At 43.3% G+C, this 16,941-nt stretch overlaps 1 protein-coding gene across 1 annotated transcript in view; it reads left to right on the top strand.

The window, feature by feature from the left end:
- LOC144755319 (putative G-protein coupled receptor 139) overlaps nt 1-13,026 on the top strand; it is a 39,518-nt gene extending 26,492 nt beyond the window's left edge. Inside the window, exon 2 of the mRNA XM_078644120.1 lies at nt 10,811-13,026. Coding sequence (XP_078500246.1) covers nt 10,811-11,811 — 1,001 coding nt within the window. The 3' untranslated portion in view covers nt 11,812-13,026. The remainder of the gene's footprint in view (nt 1-10,810) is intronic.
- The last annotated feature ends 3,915 nt before the right edge of the window (nt 13,027-16,941 follow it).

The following is a 16,941-nucleotide window of genomic DNA, read 5'->3' as shown; positions in this document are numbered from 1 at the left end:
AGGGCAAACCAAACTACCAAGCCAATTCTTATACTGGGAAGGAAACAAGCTTCCGGGGACCGGTTTCTGCCATTTCAGGCGTCGTCGGCCCGGCTTGCTTGAATCCTGATGGTGCAATGAGCAAGGGACTCACATCTGAGTATACCCTTCCACGCTTATGGTGGACAAAAATGATTCAGAAAAGGGGGTGGTGATGAACAGAGTGCCTGAATTAAGCAGACCACTCTTACCCAGTCCAAAGATCAGGGCTTGATCCATCACCGTTTTTTAGCTCACTGCACCATCCCAGCTCAGAAATTGGCTATATGCAAAATAGTCTGTTCCTGTCCCAGTGCATGATGGGAACAGGGCAAACCAAACTACTAAGCCAATTCTTATACTGGGAAGGAAACAAGCTTCCGGGGACCGGTTTCTGCCATTTCAGGCGTCGTCGGCCCGGCTTGCTTGAATCCTGATGGTGCAATGAGCAAGGGACTCACATCTGAGTATACCCTTCCACGCTTATGGTGGACAAAAATGATTCAGAAAAGGGGGTGGTGATGAACAGAGTGCCTGAATTAAGCAGACCACTCTTACCCAGTCCAAAGATCAGGGCTTGATCCATCACCGTTTTTTAGCTCACTGCACCATCCCAGCTCAGAAATTGGCTATATGCAAAATAGTCTGTTCCTGTCCCAGTGCATGATGGGAACAGGGCAAACCAAACTACTAAGCCAATTCTTATACTGGGAAGGAAACAAGCTTCCGGGGACCGGTTTCTGCCATTTCAGGCGTCGTCGGCCCGGCTTGCTTGAATCCTGATGGTGCAATGAGCAAGGGACTCACATCTGAGTATACCCTTCCACGCTTATGGTGGACAAAAATGATTCAGAAAAGGGGGTGGTGATGAACAGAGTGCCTGAATTAAGCAGACCACTCTTACCCAGTCCAAAGATCAGGGCTTGATCCATCACCGTTTTTTAGCTCACTGCACCATCCCAGCTCAGAACTTGGCTATATGCAAAATAGTCTGTTCCTGTCCCAGTGCATGATGGGAACAGGGCAAACCAAACTACCAAGCCAATTCTTATACTGGGAAGGAAACAAGCTTCCGGGGACCGGTTTCTGCCATTTCAGGCGTCGTCGGCCGGCTTGCTTGAATCCTGAGGGCGCAATGAGCAAGGGACTCACATCTGAGTATACCCTTCCACGCTTATGGTGGACAAAAATGATTCAGAAAAGGGGGTGGTGATGAACAGAGTGCCTGAATTAAGCAGACCACTCTTACCCAGTCCAAAGATCAGGGCTTGATCCATCACCGTTTTTTAGCTCACTGCACCATCCCAGCTCAGAACTTGGCTATATGCAAAATAGTCTGTTCCTGTCCCAGTGCATGATGGGAACAGGGCAAACCAAACTACCAAGCCAATTCTTATACTGGGAAGGAAACAAGCTTCCGGGGACCGGTTTCTGCCATTTCAGGCGTCGTCGGCCCGGCTTGCTTGAATCCTGATGGTGCAATGAGCAAGGGACTCACATCTGAGTATACCCTTCCACGCTTATGGTGGACAAAAATGATTCAGAAAAGGGGGTGGTGATGAACAGAGTGCCTGAATTAAGCAGACCACTCTTACCCAGTCCAAAGATCAGGGCTTGATCCATCACCGTTTTTTAGCTCACTGCACCATCCCAGCTCAGAACTTGGCTATATGCAAAATAGTCTGTTCCTGTCCCAGTGCATGATGGGAACAGGGCAAACCAAACTACCAAGCCAATTCTTATACTGGGAAGGAAACAAGCTTCCGGGGACCGGTTTCTGCCATTTCAGGCGTCGTCGGCCCGGCTTGCTTGAATCCTGATGGTGCAATGAGCAAGGGACTCACATCTGAGTATACCCTTCCACGCTTATGGTGGACAAAAATGATTCAGAAAAGGGGGTGGTGATGAACAGAGTGCCTGAATTAAGCAGACCACTCTTACCCAGTCCAAAGATCAGGGCTTGATCCATCACCGTTTTTTAGCTCACTGCACCATCCCAGCTCAGAAATTGGCTATATGCAAAATAGTCTGTTCCTGTCCCAGTGCATGATGGGAACAGGGCAAACCAAACTACTAAGCCAATTCTTATACTGGGAAGGAAACAAGCTTCCGGGGACCGGTTTCTGCCATTTCAGGCGTCGTCGGCCCGGCTTGCTTGAATCCTGATGGTGCAATGAGCAAGGGACTCACATCTGAGTATACCCTTCCACGCTTATGGTGGACAAAAATGATTCAGAAAAGGGGGTGGTGATGAACAGAGTGCCTGAATTAAGCAGACCACTCTTACCCAGTCCAAAGATCAGGGCTTGATCCATCACCGTTTTTTAGCTCACTGCACCATCCCAGCTCAGAACTTGGCTATATGCAAAATAGTCTGTTCCTGTCCCAGTGCATGATGGGAACAGGGCAAACCAAACTACCAAGCCAATTCTTATACTGGGAAGGAAACAAGCTTCCGGGGACCGGTTTCTGCCATTTCAGGCGTCGTCGGCCCGGCTTGCTTGAATCCTGATGGTGCAATGAGCAAGGGATTTTAAGTTGCAACTTGCAAGTAAGCAACTTCAACTCTGGCAGCTTGCCGGCGCCATTTATCATGGTTACAAAGTTAACTTCAACTCGAGCACCTGCCTTAACTGTAAGTGCTTCTTGTGTTAATTGCGGATTTTGCTGCAATTTCGCGAGATTCGCGAATCACGGAATTGCCGAAAATCCGCAAATTCCACGAGCGGAATGGATTTTTGGCCCACAGTTAATTATCAGACTATGCCTGGAGAAATTATAGAACCATAGCAACCTCTCATAAATCAGAATATCCAGGGGGACATGGTGAAGAAAATCTAATTCAAACACCAATTTAGAGACCAAAGGATGCTCACCAATGGGGTGCTTGGCAACCGGTACAACCTAGAGAAATAGGTGTGCTATACAAGTTCAAAATGTTGTAGGATAGACCTTCAGATGCCGGAGAAATTTATGTTTGTTGCCACCCTGGTCTGTGTACCAGCATGACTATCTGCCCTAAACTAATCAGTATCTTTTGTGAGTAGAATCGGACCAGGCCTTATAGATAAGGTTGACAGCTTGCTCGGAAAAATTCTGACAGTGGCCAGCATCCCCAAAAACTCTCCAAGCAACGATATGCAGTTGATTCTGGATGATGAACAGATGAGGTTGACTTACTAGGTCCATAAGTAGAGTTGGAAGGATTGAGAAACTCAAGGGATGTTGGCAAGATAGTTCTAGGAGGACTGGAGACCAAATGTTAGTCCTCCACACATAAAAAATTGAAATCACCTCTGCTTTCTAATTCCTTTTTTGAAAAGCTACCCTCAACACATAGAAAGGTTTGAGGACATAGTTCAAACCCTTCTAGTCATGTATAAACACATCCGTCGCCAGAGCTGAAGTGTCTTGCCTTCGAATGTAGAACAGTGGCAAGTGAAAGTTCAGATGAAAGGCAAAGAGATCTGTTTGGCATGGACCCCATTTCTACATTATCTTGACAAACAAAGATGAGTTCAATTTTCAGTTGCTTGAATCCCTGCGGTGTTGGAAATTCCAGTCTTCTATACTGTTCTCCCTGCTTGGGAGGTGAATTGCTATGACAGATATGTAATGGATCAGGTAGTAAGGCAAAGAATCTTTGGCATTCCCGCATATAGTTTACATGCTGCACTGCTGAAACATTGTTTATTTCCAGATAATACAGCAGTGATATTTCTGGGTGCAAATCACAAAAGATTTGACTAAAAGTTCCAGACAGTTTGGTGCTATGGGGCAGAACGGGTGATATATCAGAGTCGGGGTTGCCCACGTAAAGGTGAAAAGATATGGGGTGCCTGGGCCAAGTACAGAGGTCATTGATACATACCATGAGGAATGTTTTGCATTTGCTTGAAAGAAGTGACATTATAGTTTACACCAAGAGAATGAGGTTATCTGATAGCTGTAATTATGATGGGGTGCACTCCATGCTTTTAAAATTTGGGTCATGCGTCTCTCCTACGATGTCATTTTGGAATTGATGTTGATCTGAAGCCTGTATTATGTTTAATAAAAAGATGTTGAAAAAAAATATTCCAGACAGTTAATGTGTTAAGACAGTTCCTTCTGAGATCATATTCCCCCCCCCCCGTTGCTAGTTCTCCACAGCTTGCACCCTAGCCGATACGATCACGATATCTGCAATGAGACTGAAAATGAGCCTTCCATTCCACGCTTTTGTATGATCGAGTCACACTGCAGATCTTGTTGCATGTATGTCGAAAAGTAGAATTGGTCAAAGTATGAGAGACCCTCCTCAGTAAAGGATCTTTAATCTTTGAGGGGCGAGGTAGTGCATAGGTCCTGGGATGACCGACTGCTTGGAGGAGGTTACAATGCCTACTAAACTGACTATCCAGATGATAGCGATATTGTCTTTTGCTAGGACCCATCAGATTTCGTTCTTTATGTCACAAATCGTTTGAATTAGTAAGGACAAAGAAGCTGAAATGGAGTTTATGGCAAAGCCCAAGAAGGTTATCTGTTTGGAGTATTGAAGATCTGATGTGTCTTGGTTGATTACAAATCCAAGGTTATAAAGGAGATCCTTGTCATGTTTTGCTGATATTCAGTCAGGGTGAATGGATCTTGGGACATGATCAAGATGTTGCCTAAATAAACGATTAGACAAATCCCATGAGTTCTTGGAAATTCCACCATTTGTTTCTGTAACTTGGTGAATCCCCAAGGAGCTGAAAACAGCTTGAATGGATTGAATTCCTTGAGACTGATAACTAGACAGAAGCCATAAAGAAGTTGTTTGTGGGGATTTGGAGTACATGGTTACATATCTTGTTTCTGAATTAGTAAATTCCACTATTTTGTTTTATTACTTTTAGCTTTTATAGCTAAAGCGCTATAAAAGAAATAAAATAAAATAGTTGTATTTGAATTGTTATTTGTGTAAATACTGGAGTGATCAACACATCTCACATTCGCATATTTGCATTTAGCTGGGTCTGAACTGAGGTAGAGAAGTGAGCTGAAGAATGATGATGGATTCAACCCAGATCTGTAACTGGGGGTGAGTGTCTGAAAAGTTTCAGCACACCGTCCATCATCTCATTGTGTTTGCTTTGTTTGCCCTAAGTTGGCAGGGCATGCCCAGACGTGGATCCTTTGTTCACTTTGCCACTGGATTCAAGCTAGCCTGGCTAATGAGGGGTGTTACCCTGAAACCGGTCCCAGGATGCTTGTTTCCGGTCCAGAGAGGACCTGGCTTGGCAGTTCGGGCTGGACTGTTCCCATGAGGCAGAGGGTCAAGACTGATTTGCATATAGCTGGGTCTGAACTGGGGTAGAGAAGTGGGCTGAAGAATGATGATGGATTTAACCCAGATCTGTAAGTGGGGGTGAGTGTCTGAAAAGTTTCAGCACACCGTCCATCATCTCATTGTGTTTGCTTTGTTTGCCCTAAGTAGGCAGTGCATGCCCAGACGTGGGTCTTTTTCTCACTTTGCCACTGGATTCAAGCTAGCCTGGCTAATGAGGGCTGTTACCCCGAAACCGGTCCCAGGATGCTTGTTTCCGGTCCAGAGAGGACCTGGCTTGGCAGTTCGGGCTGGACTGTTCCCATGAGGCAGAGGGTCAAGACTGATTTGCATATAGCTGGGTCTGAACTGGGGTGGCGAAGTGAGCTAAAGAACAATGATGGATTCAACCCAGATCTGTGACTGGGGGTGAGTGTCTGAAAAGTTTCAGTGCTCCGTCCATCATTTTGTGTTTACTCCGCTGAAAGCAGCCAGCTTTGTAACAGGGTAGACAGCAGACAACAATGCTACCAGACCTAGAGGGGACAAGACACCATAATCTGCAAGGTTCCACGAGAGCCCACTGATTACTGATAAGCACACATGCCAGAGCGATTCTAATCCAGTCAAAAGCATCCAGTATAAAAGGCAAGGAATTGAAGGATTTCCTGATCCTAGTACACACATCCTTGCCCCAGCCCCTCCGTTCTGGTAACGCTAGATGCCAGCTGCCATGCCTCACTTCCCAGACTGCCCTCACCCAGAACAAGAACACATACCAGACAAGGACCCCCCCCCCCCCCCCCCCCAGCTTGTACCCTCTGTTGGACGCAGACACTAGAAAGAAAAAGCAAGACATCCAAAAACAAAGATAAGCTTTAGCTAACTGCTAGAACCCCTTTTGCCGGCTCAACAACTCTGGAAGAATAGCCAATAACTTAAACAAACAAACTCACCCAAAACTGATCAGCATGGCCCCTAACCTTCCTCGGTCTAGGATCTTACTGGATGGAAGAGTTGGTAGAACTCAAACAGTAGAAAAAACTAAAACAACATACTGCAGTGGATGTCTGCTTGCAACGCATTTTAAAACAATCCCTGCTTACAGACAATGCCATGCTGGGGCAAAACCAACATACCGCAATTGAGCTTGAAGCAGAGCAACTAAAAAAAAATATTAATTTATCTTCAGCACTTAATTGATAAATAGTGGAGTAAAATGGCACCCATCCTAAGGCTGTCCATGTAACCCAGAAAGAGTGGAGCAAAATTGAGCTGGCATGTTTATGCCAGACGACCATGGCAAAGCTGTAACTGGTGCGGAATGCAGTAGCTACACTTACCCTGGACATTCTTAAACAGCAGTCGGCATCAATAGGTCTAGGTGATCTGCATTGGCTTTCGGCAGAGAAGCGTATATCGTTTAAGGCACTCTGCATTGTTCATAAAGCCCTCTACTCAGCAAGTCCTGCAGACTTTGAAAAATGTTCCAATTGTATGTACCAGCCAAAACCCCTCCACTCTGCAGATTCAATGTTTTATGGACAGTTATCCAAATAAACTTGTTTTCTACCTTCCTGCTGCTCGTAATCATGTAATTGTTCCCAGAGTCCATAGGAAAAAGTGGGGAGGCAGAGCCTTTTCGGTTGCAGTAGCAAGGTTGTGGAACAGTCTACCCCTCTATCTTGCCTCCAAAAAAAACACATATTCCTTTTAGAAAGGCGTTAAAAACCTGGTTCTTTACACTTTAGCAAGACATAGGAGATCTGGGAAATATTACCATGCTCTTTTCTTTTTTTTCAGTTCTTGCCAAGCAGCCCAGCAGGACTACAGTGCCTTCATACCCATGTGCATTTGTTGCACTCAGAGATCAAGATCATGATACTCATCATCATATGCAGTCCCTTGGGGTTTTGATCTTTAGGTGTCCAGTGTCGTCTTCTGCCCCTGTACACAGCATCCCCCTTAGAATGCATTATTCCCTCACTTGTGCTACCAGAGTCCAGGTTTCCTAAACTGAAAGCAGCATGTTTCAAAACTGAACCTTTTTTTCTTCTCAGCTGCAATAGTTGTAAAGAACACACATTTTCCATCCAGTTGATCTTGAAGAGAGACAGATGTCAAACATATTATACAAGCCAGTTAAGCTTCCATTCACACTTAATGATTGCCAGACGTTGAGGAGCAGAGCTGAGGACATCAGAAAACCTTGGCAGAAGAGGTTGTTTTGAAATACAGCAAAGAAAAAGAGGGAGAAAAGAAAACCAAACAAAGAAAGATTATAGGTGACCGAGGAGAAATGTCTGCCACAGGAGGTCGAAAAGCAAAATGAAGGCTTTGTTCGGCCCAGCAGCCATTTGAAGCATGAAGCTGAATGTCTGCATATACTAAAGTTACAGTGATACGGAGAACTGCATGGTGGTCCTGCACAGGGTACATAACACGCGCGTTCCTCAAGAGTCACAGGTTTTTAAGCAATGGACCACAAATGCATAGCTTCGCAAGATTACAAGAGCCTCTAATAATAATAAACGACAATGAGCTCCATAATCAGCACATTCTAAACAGTTACACATGTAAGACAATATGAAAATAAACCCAGGCCAGTCCCACAACCACCATGTCTTAAACATTTACAGACTTAAGAAAGCACGAAAATAAATGCAGGCCAGTCCCACAATCAGCATACCTTAAATATTTACACACAAAAGAAAGTACGAAAATAAATGCAGGCCAGCAGCCCCACAATCAGCACATCTTAAATATGACACACTGGATAAAGCACAGTCAGGCGCCTGAACACCTGATAATTAAGCATTATAGAAACTACACACCAGAAACACCAACATGCATAGTGGAAAGAGGCTGAATCTTTGTTATACAAAAGCCGGGTGCTCTTTTTCATCAAGCATGCATGGATTTCTCCCTCTGGTGTGTTTGTTCAGTCTAGTTGGTTTCCAGGTTAGAAGCTGTGTGCAGCACCCTCACAGCCCAGAGTGTAAAGTTTTGAACCCAGGAGCAGGTGGGATGCCACAGTTAAAGCTCACTAAAGAGAAAGCGTGATGTGACCACAGCATCCTGGAAGACGTACCTTTCTTGATGTCGCAAATGATTAGAAAACCATGACATGCTGTATGTGTGGAATGTCAACAGAATGATGAGGCATAGCAGCACATAATAAAGGCTGTAAACTGGAAAAAGCTGAGCGCCGGGCATTAGAGTCTGTGTTGTGTTTGCTTCATAGAGACTTTAAGGCAACAAATGACTAGACCTCAGAAGTATTTTTTAAATCTCAGCGGCTGAAAACCCCACACCTAGAAGATCCTTATCTAAAAAAGAGTGCAATGAAACAAAAAGAAATAGACAAAAGGGGATTCAATCTTGTAAGGGGCCATTCACCAGCGCCAGGAACCATCCATGAAGAGGAGGGACAATTGTGAATGATTAGTCACAGAAAGGAAAGGAATTTCAAAAATGACACACAGGAACAAGTGGCAAGTGAGGGGTGTGCTCAAAGCCCACAGAGGAGATACAGCATGTCCCGAAGAGGAGACCTAGAAATCCGAGAAAATGACTTCCCACCTCCCATCTGTGCTGCTTCCAGGGAAAAACACCATAAATGATCTCATTATCCAAGACAATTAAATAGCACGTGTGGCCCTTGAAAGTTCAATCTCAGGCAGCTTGATAAATAAACAAATTGATCGCTCTTCTGGTATTCTCACATAATTGTCTGGAGACAGATGTGCTGTCAAGAACCAATTATTAACTCTACAAAGTGTTCTTTGTCATGCCAAAAGTAAAGTAATATATAACTTGCCAATCTCTAAACTAATGTGAAAACTGATTCTTTGCAAAACTGAGGTAGCATCTCAACACTTCTCCAGAATCTGAAAGTAGTTTAGTCAGAAACCTTTGTGAGGCTAGTGCTGAAAAATATATACATGTACATGTTAATTGTGTTGTATCAAATTAAAAAAATTATTTATTTTAGTCTACATTTTTGACATCTGATTCTTAGTTGATAATAAACAGCAATGATTCACAACATGAACACATGCCTATTTGCAAAAATAAAACTGTTGTATTAGACAGAGTCCTTTGGGCAGTCTAGGAAATCATTGACTATGATTAAGTTAAAAGATGATCTGTTGTTCTAGCTAAATGAAAACTACTCAGTAGTTCTGCTGATTTTGCTACGCAGCCATATTCCATATAAGCTTGCACTTTCTCAATATAGTACCCATATCCAAGCTCTGATGTCAGTACTGGGATGGCATACATTCTCACATGTAAGTTTCCAGAGTATGTGATATAGGGGCCTATTTTTATGTTGGCGGCAAGCATACACTGTTGCAATGATGGAGTATGCTTACTGCGGATAATGGTCTGTCCACTGAATTTAGAAGCAAGCAGACCATAGTTAGGCTGCAGCGGAGACTACTGAGTCGCTGCCATGACCAAACTTCTCCAACTGCCCAATGGAGTAAGGGCCATCAGAGATTTGGTTATATATGTTCACCCACCAACTTTGGACGGGCAGACATATAGCCGTTTATACTGCCCATCACAGCCACGAAAATCCTAGCAGTAAGGGGCAATACAAACCAAAAATAGCTCTGTGAGATGACTCATGGCAAAGAGGGACAATGTTTTTGTTTTTTTCAAAAACAAAAACTTATTTTTTTGTTTTTAAAAATTGAAAATCTTTGGAACCTTTACGGTATGGCTCTGTCATGTTTGACTGAGCCATACGGCAAAGTTCCACTGCATTCACAGGAACCGGCTTCATAGCAGTTGCTGTGAATACTTAAAATGTCTACCGGGTAACGGACATTTCATAATATGGCAGTTCGGACCTCTGCCAGGGCGATGGAGTGAATTACTGGGGGAGTATGGCCCAGCTGGCAGATTATAAATCAGGCCCATAGTTTGGACAAGACAGATATGCATATATCATAGGACTTTGGAACCCAGTACAGGTTTTATATGTAGGTTTTAAACCTGCCTGTTGTATGATGTGGTGATTTTAATTCACCAATATGGCATAAAAAAACGGAAAACACTTGAGGAGTGCATAAACAGTTGCATAAATATTGGCATAGAGGCCCTTGGGTATCAACTCTTTCCTTAGACGCAGAATAGGAAAACCCCATTGAAACATTAGGCCCAGAGTGCAGTTAACTGCAGCCTCAGAGATAAAGCGAGGGTATCCACATGAGCGTGTCATGCAGAGGAAACCCAAAGTGGCTTTTGTTGCAGAAGGAGAATATAGAGTCAAAAATAAGACAGCCAGAAAATGTGCTTATGTCCCCTTATGGTGTCCTTACAAATCCCAGTGACATAGCTCGCAACAGAGAAATACAAAATTTAGGGTCCTTTAGTGTGGCTATAATTCTGCAGCTTGTTTGGTGATATGTCTTCAGTTCTTCAGTGTCTGCTTGCTTTTTGTAAAACATATTTTTATGTGAGACTAACACATTCATTTATTTTTTCAAGCCAACATTGTGACTATTTTGGTCTTCTGGAGGAGAAACTGCATGCTGTCGGCATCCAGCCGCTACTACCTGATGGCCATGTCTGTGGCGGACACGATGGTGCTCATTTTCATTGTCATACTTGAGTTGATTGTTAAATACCACATCCCCGAGCCCTTCTGGTTCAAGAACCCCTGGTGCACGATCCGTGACTTCTTCAATTATGGTGCCTACAACACCTCGGTGTGGCTGGTGGTGGCTTTCACAGTTGAGCGATTCATCTCCATCAACACATTGAAGCTCAAGGCTCGTATCTGCACACCTAGAGGTGCTCTTTGTGTGATAACAGCTGTCTTTTTATGTAGCCACATCTGTGCCATTCCTTACTTCTGGGCCAATGAGTCCAGAGCAAACAACAAGACTGGGAAAATAGAGTGCTTCTACAGTACCGATGTACCACACTTCTATGTGAAAGGGCTGGTTTGGTTTCAGACTACTTTGGCTTATATTATCCCGTACATCATCATATTCACCTTGAATGGGTTGACTTTACGGCAGATTTACCGCAGCAACAAGGTCTACAATGGCATGATTGAGTCCTCCCAGAGATATCGAACCACCACCCACTTTCGGGCTCAGAAAAGGAAGTCTGCCGTGCTTCTGGTTACAGTGTCAATGACCTTCGCCTACTTGTGCACCACCCGGTTTATCACACAGATCATTTTGCGAACCTCGTTTTATGGCATTAATAGAAATAACTATGAGAAGGCTATCAATGTGGCAGCTGATATAGGCACCATGCTTGATCTCACCAATGCTGCTGTGAACATGTACCTGTACGCCTGCACCCAAGCCCGGTTCCGACAGGAGGTGCTGTCATGTGCAAAAGCTTTGCTGCTCCCCTGGAAGCAGAAAAAGCACCCTGAGGTGGTCTTCCAGATAGATTCGGGTCTGCAAAGTCCAACGAGGAGGGTTACTGAGGTGTTATCCAACAAGAAATGTCTTGAATCTCAGGCATCATAACATTTCAAAAATCTTCACCCCATTACATCTCAGACCAAGAGACAGTCGAGGGCAACGGCTTCTATTTGGGATTGCATGCTGTTGCATCCGTGTGCTCGTTAGTAGGATAATCCTTAAATAATGTACCCCTCCACTGATCCGCCTATACCCTGCTATTCCCTAGATCACCTCTCATGTTTATACGAACACCTTCTGTTTGTCTTCATGCACCAGAGAGATATGCTTTGTTCTTGAGAGTTTTATATTTTAATTTAACATGCAAAGGCAGCCATGTGCATATTCCCTGCACTTCCTTTTTTTAATCCCATCTCACAACACATTAGCTGCACTCTCAACAATGTAAAAAAAGAGTTTCATCTGGGATAGGATAGATATATGGAGCATTTACAAAGCATACGCCAAAACGTTGTCCCTTGCTGATTGTAGATTAGTTGTTTTAATACAAAACTCAAGCATTTTTCATTGATTAAATCATTGGGAGACTGCTCTTTAACAGCAAAATACTTGTTTTTCATTGCATCTTGTTAGTAATTCAAAGTTGTATTATTTATGTATTGTCTTTGTGAAGCGTTGCAAATCTCCTCTGGCAGCCTTAGATCACCCAGGCAGGAGATACAAAAAGAAGGAAGGTGTAAAACCCCAAAGCATAGGCACTCGCAAATATTTTCCCTGGGGCCAAAAAGTATGGTCTGTGATGTGACCGAGGGCTGCATTGAAGTCAGCGAGGTGGTGATTAGGCGGTGCAAGGATTGACGGTAAGATGGGTGTAGGGAAAGTGAAGCATACACATCTAGTAGTTGAAGTGCACAATATGAAACTAGAAAACCTGGTATTAATCCTGGCATCCCCACTTGACCAAATCGTGTGGTCCTAGGCAATTGTTTTTTTTCCTTTTCCCTACTTATAAGAGGGCATCGAAATACATGATTTCAGGATGTGCACGGTACAAAACTTTTTCCTGTGCTTAATTTACCAAACTATAATGTTGTTCATGTATAAAAGGAACTGAGATCCCCAAAGAGGGCACTTAACAACTGACTTGCCTCTTTCGTTCACTATTGCCATTGTTGACTAAGTGGGGGGATGAATGTTTCTAAATTCATGTTTGAAAACTATCTCTTTTCAAATAGAACTTTTCAGTACTTTTATATAATCTGATGTACTAAGGTGAAAATGTTCTGCTTGTTAATTAAATACACTTTTTAGAATTTTTAAGAGACTTTATCATATTTGTACACTATTACAGCAAGATGTCTTTGAAAATGAAGGTGTTCCTAAAGTTAAACAGTGCAGGACTCCCTAGTTACTTCACTTCTTTAACGTCAATTAACCTTTAATTAAATGCTTGCTATTTATTTAACATCATTTTATTAGAACCAGGTCTGCTGTTGACCATGGGGCCACAGGTAAAGGTCAAGAGGGCGGCATGCGGCCCCTGGGCCGTACTTTGAGTATCAATGCCCCAGACAAAAAATCAATTGTCCAGCTGAGACTTACTGTAGGAGCCTGCCTCAATGTAAGTTTTTTTAACAGTACAACGTCTCTGATATGCTGGTTCAAAAGTCACATAATTGCTTTTGGCTAGCAAGCCGCTAGCTACACCAAGGCATTTTACCACTAGAGGTGCTACCAAGGCTGGATTGTAAGCCATTACATAAACAAATAAGGTCTGATAGAGAGGAAGCTGGTCATAGGCACAGCTCAAAGGCTACAATTTCAGTGGCTTCTTGATTTTGAAGAAGGCATTTTTAGGCTGTGCTTGCGAAATGTCATCTATAAAAAAACAAGCATTGGCAAATCCAATAGGTGATTGCAATCCGAGAGCTATTTGCGTTTTCAATGTCTTTTATCCATTTTGAATAGCAGCAAGTCAAGCAACACAACAGCAGGGGCATGTCAAGTAACAGAACGGGGTGAGCAAGCCACACAACATGGTATGAGGAGTTGGGAGGTTGAGGAGGAGGGAAATAAGCAAAGTAATGGGAGGGAGTCAAATAAACAACACAGGAAGGGATGGAGGACTGTTGGGATTTACCTTAGTTAAAAAAGCATAGTTGTTTTTACATAGTGGAACATAACATTGAGATGCCTAGATATATGCAACACGTACAGGAAGTATAACAATGTGGCAGACATGAAATAATGCAGTGATTTAGTTTAGATACTCTCATAAAATAGGGTTGCAGGAACTTCAAATGCTGTCACATTAATACTACCATTGCTAAAAGCCATTACAATTAAAATGGAGCTTGGGAATAAAAAAAGAGGCATTTCTTTTCTAAGTGTGCCACTGATTTGCTATTAACACTAAGTGCAAACAGCTCAGCAGTACACAGGAATAAAAAGAGGCAGTGCTGCTCTGTTACCAGCACCCTGCTGTCTGCAGTTACCAGCCCAGTCCTTAGCTAAAGCAAGCCTTGCCACTGAGCTGTGCCAGGCTGAGAGTTTTTCCACAGTGCTTATGTTGCAACCTCTTGCTAGCAGTTTGCGTACAAGATCCATGCCTTGGAACACTATGGATGAGCTGTGACATTAATATGGCACATTATAGCACTGGACTGATAAGTACTTATTAAAAGTGATAGTTTTGTCCAGCTGGTTTTCTGAACTCACATATTTGAAAGTGCTTTCATGTGCGCTAATGAACAGAAAATGTTTTAGTGAAATAAATTATTTGGCCAAGAGCACACATTTTAATTAACGAAGCTGCAATTTATCCAGGTTTTCTAGTTTCACTATGTACAACACAGTCAGGAAATAGGTATCTATTTGTCTTTCCTTATTCTGAGGCTTTGGAAGCTGTGTGCTTTAAATGAGCACTAGTTATATAACTCAAGCTCACAAGCAATGTGTGTAAGCATGGGGAGATTAAGTGATGCGCCCAGAATCATAGGATGTCGAGCAGACGCCAAGAGGGTTGGTGAGGGGCACAAAGCAGATCATATTTTTGCAAAAGAAGATATTACACAGGGAGAGCAATACATTTAAGTGCCCTCCAGAGACCTCCAGGACCATCTGTTTTCAGTCACAGCTGAAGGAGAGGCCAGTTTCGGGAAGGAAACACAGCAGTAACAGAGCAAAGAAACACACAAAATCAAAAGCAATTCAGGGGCTGCTGTTCATTGCTGTACACAAAGGTGCGACCATGCGACCAGCACTCCCCCTCCACACTTCTCCCTGCCTGAGAGAGGATGCTTGCAAAACACACCAAATATGCCTAAAGTAAAGAAAATAAAAATGAAAATCACGCACCAAACTGCTCCGTGCAAGAAGGTTGCAGGAGCTTCTAGTTTCACAGGCACAACACAAACGAGAGTGGGTGGCAGTGAATGAGTGGCTTTAAACAGGAGTGGGGGAGTTTATGACAGAAGGAGTGGGTGGGTGGGAGTGATGATTAAATTAACTAAGGCAGAGGGGAAAAACACAAGTATTCATGCGGAGTGCTGGATCATCAAAAAACGGACTGGAGCAGATGCAAATTCACAAAGCACGCATGTGGAGTGCTGGAACACAAAGAGAAAAGTAGCACCAAAAATGGGAGTAGCAGATGGGCACAAGTATTTGGTCCATGCTCCAGCACAGGGCCAAGCACAAGGAGAGGACTTAACATAGGCATGCCTTCACAAACTGGAATGAAGGAAATGAGAGTGACACTGCAGCAAGCAAATGAAAAGCTGTGGGCGGGCTCTAAGCCCATAGTGTGTAAACAAATTGTCTCAGAGAGCAGAGTACTAAAAATCTTAATAGTGGCTTAGAACTTACCCAATACTTATCTGAAATTACCATTCGTTGATCCCCAACGTTGCTCCAATTTTCATGCATCTGATTGGTCAGCACGTTGTCTGCTTTCGCTTTGCACATCATCCTTCTCAGCTTACCCTGACTATGCGGTGGTGTGGCCAATGACTGGAAGTACAGCTTCCGGTCATTGGCAACTGGCTATTTGCAGTGTCCTTCCACTGGCTATGCACTTCGGAAAATTGATATCTACCACTCCATACAAGTACATCTGCAGGCCATCTCCTCTCCTCTTCAGTGTTTATTTATTTTATTTGAAAAGTTTTATATAGCGCTGGCTAGACCCGGAGGTATCAGAGCGCTTTACATGAGGAAGAACATAGTTTCAGAACATAGTTACACAGTTACATCAGTTGCTGGAGCATAGTTACATAGGTGTTCTTCCCACATTGTTCCTAACTCATTCCCCCACTCACTATTTTCCTCATTATTATTTCCTCCTTCCTTCTTCATTGCTTGTCCATCCCTCACCCCCCCATCTGCCCTGCGGCTTATCCCTTCTCCCCACTAATTCCTCCCATTGCTGCTCATTTTTGATTTGTGTGAGATAAGTTCATTTTAGTAAGCACAGTAGTTTAAATCTTGAACATGCAGACAATGAATAACTTGCTTTTATGTATGTATTTAGGTGTTTGAAACATGTTGTTTTGGCTACATGGAGCCACCATCTCTTTGCAGAGTTTTTTCTGTGGAAGAAGGAGGCTTGCAAAGATGGGGGGGTGGAGCTGTGCATTGAGCACCATACAGCAGATGACAAAATTCCAAAAATGACTATGTTTTACAAACATGTAATTATAACAGAACAACCAGCATATTCACATACACCTAGACAACCTGAAGCACACTGATTTGGTGAGAATCACAAGATACCATGGGGAAGTGCCAGTGCCTGTATTAAAAGTGATTGGATGCTCAGGTTTCAAATTGAACAGCTTACCCACTACAATTTAGGACTGGATGACACCAGTCGCTTACAGACACAAAAGGCTGCTGGTGAAAAGCGAGAGGTCATCACTGCACATTGTTGTCAAATGCAACCTATTCCGGATGTGGCTGCAATCCTCTGTACAAGTGCTTGCAGCATGTAAAAATAAGCATGATGCAGACAGCATTGACCATGTTTTAATGCTTTTTTGGTTACTTAAGACATGCTTCACAGCAGCAAGCGCTGCTGTGTAGCATGTCTAAAAAACATTGACAAAACCAATAGATTTCAGAGTCGAAACCTATTGGCTTTGCCAATGTTTGCTTATTCTCAGATAACTAGGGAGAGTATTTAGAGGGAGTGTTCAACATGGCAAGACATATCACCAAATACCTGACCTGCCGAGC

Source organism: Lissotriton helveticus, chromosome 5_1 (assembly GCF_964261635.1).
Source record: "Lissotriton helveticus chromosome 5_1, aLisHel1.1, whole genome shotgun sequence".
NCBI classification, from domain to species: domain Eukaryota; kingdom Metazoa; phylum Chordata; class Amphibia; order Caudata; family Salamandridae; genus Lissotriton; species Lissotriton helveticus.
This window is presented reverse-complemented; position numbering and strand designations above follow the sequence as displayed.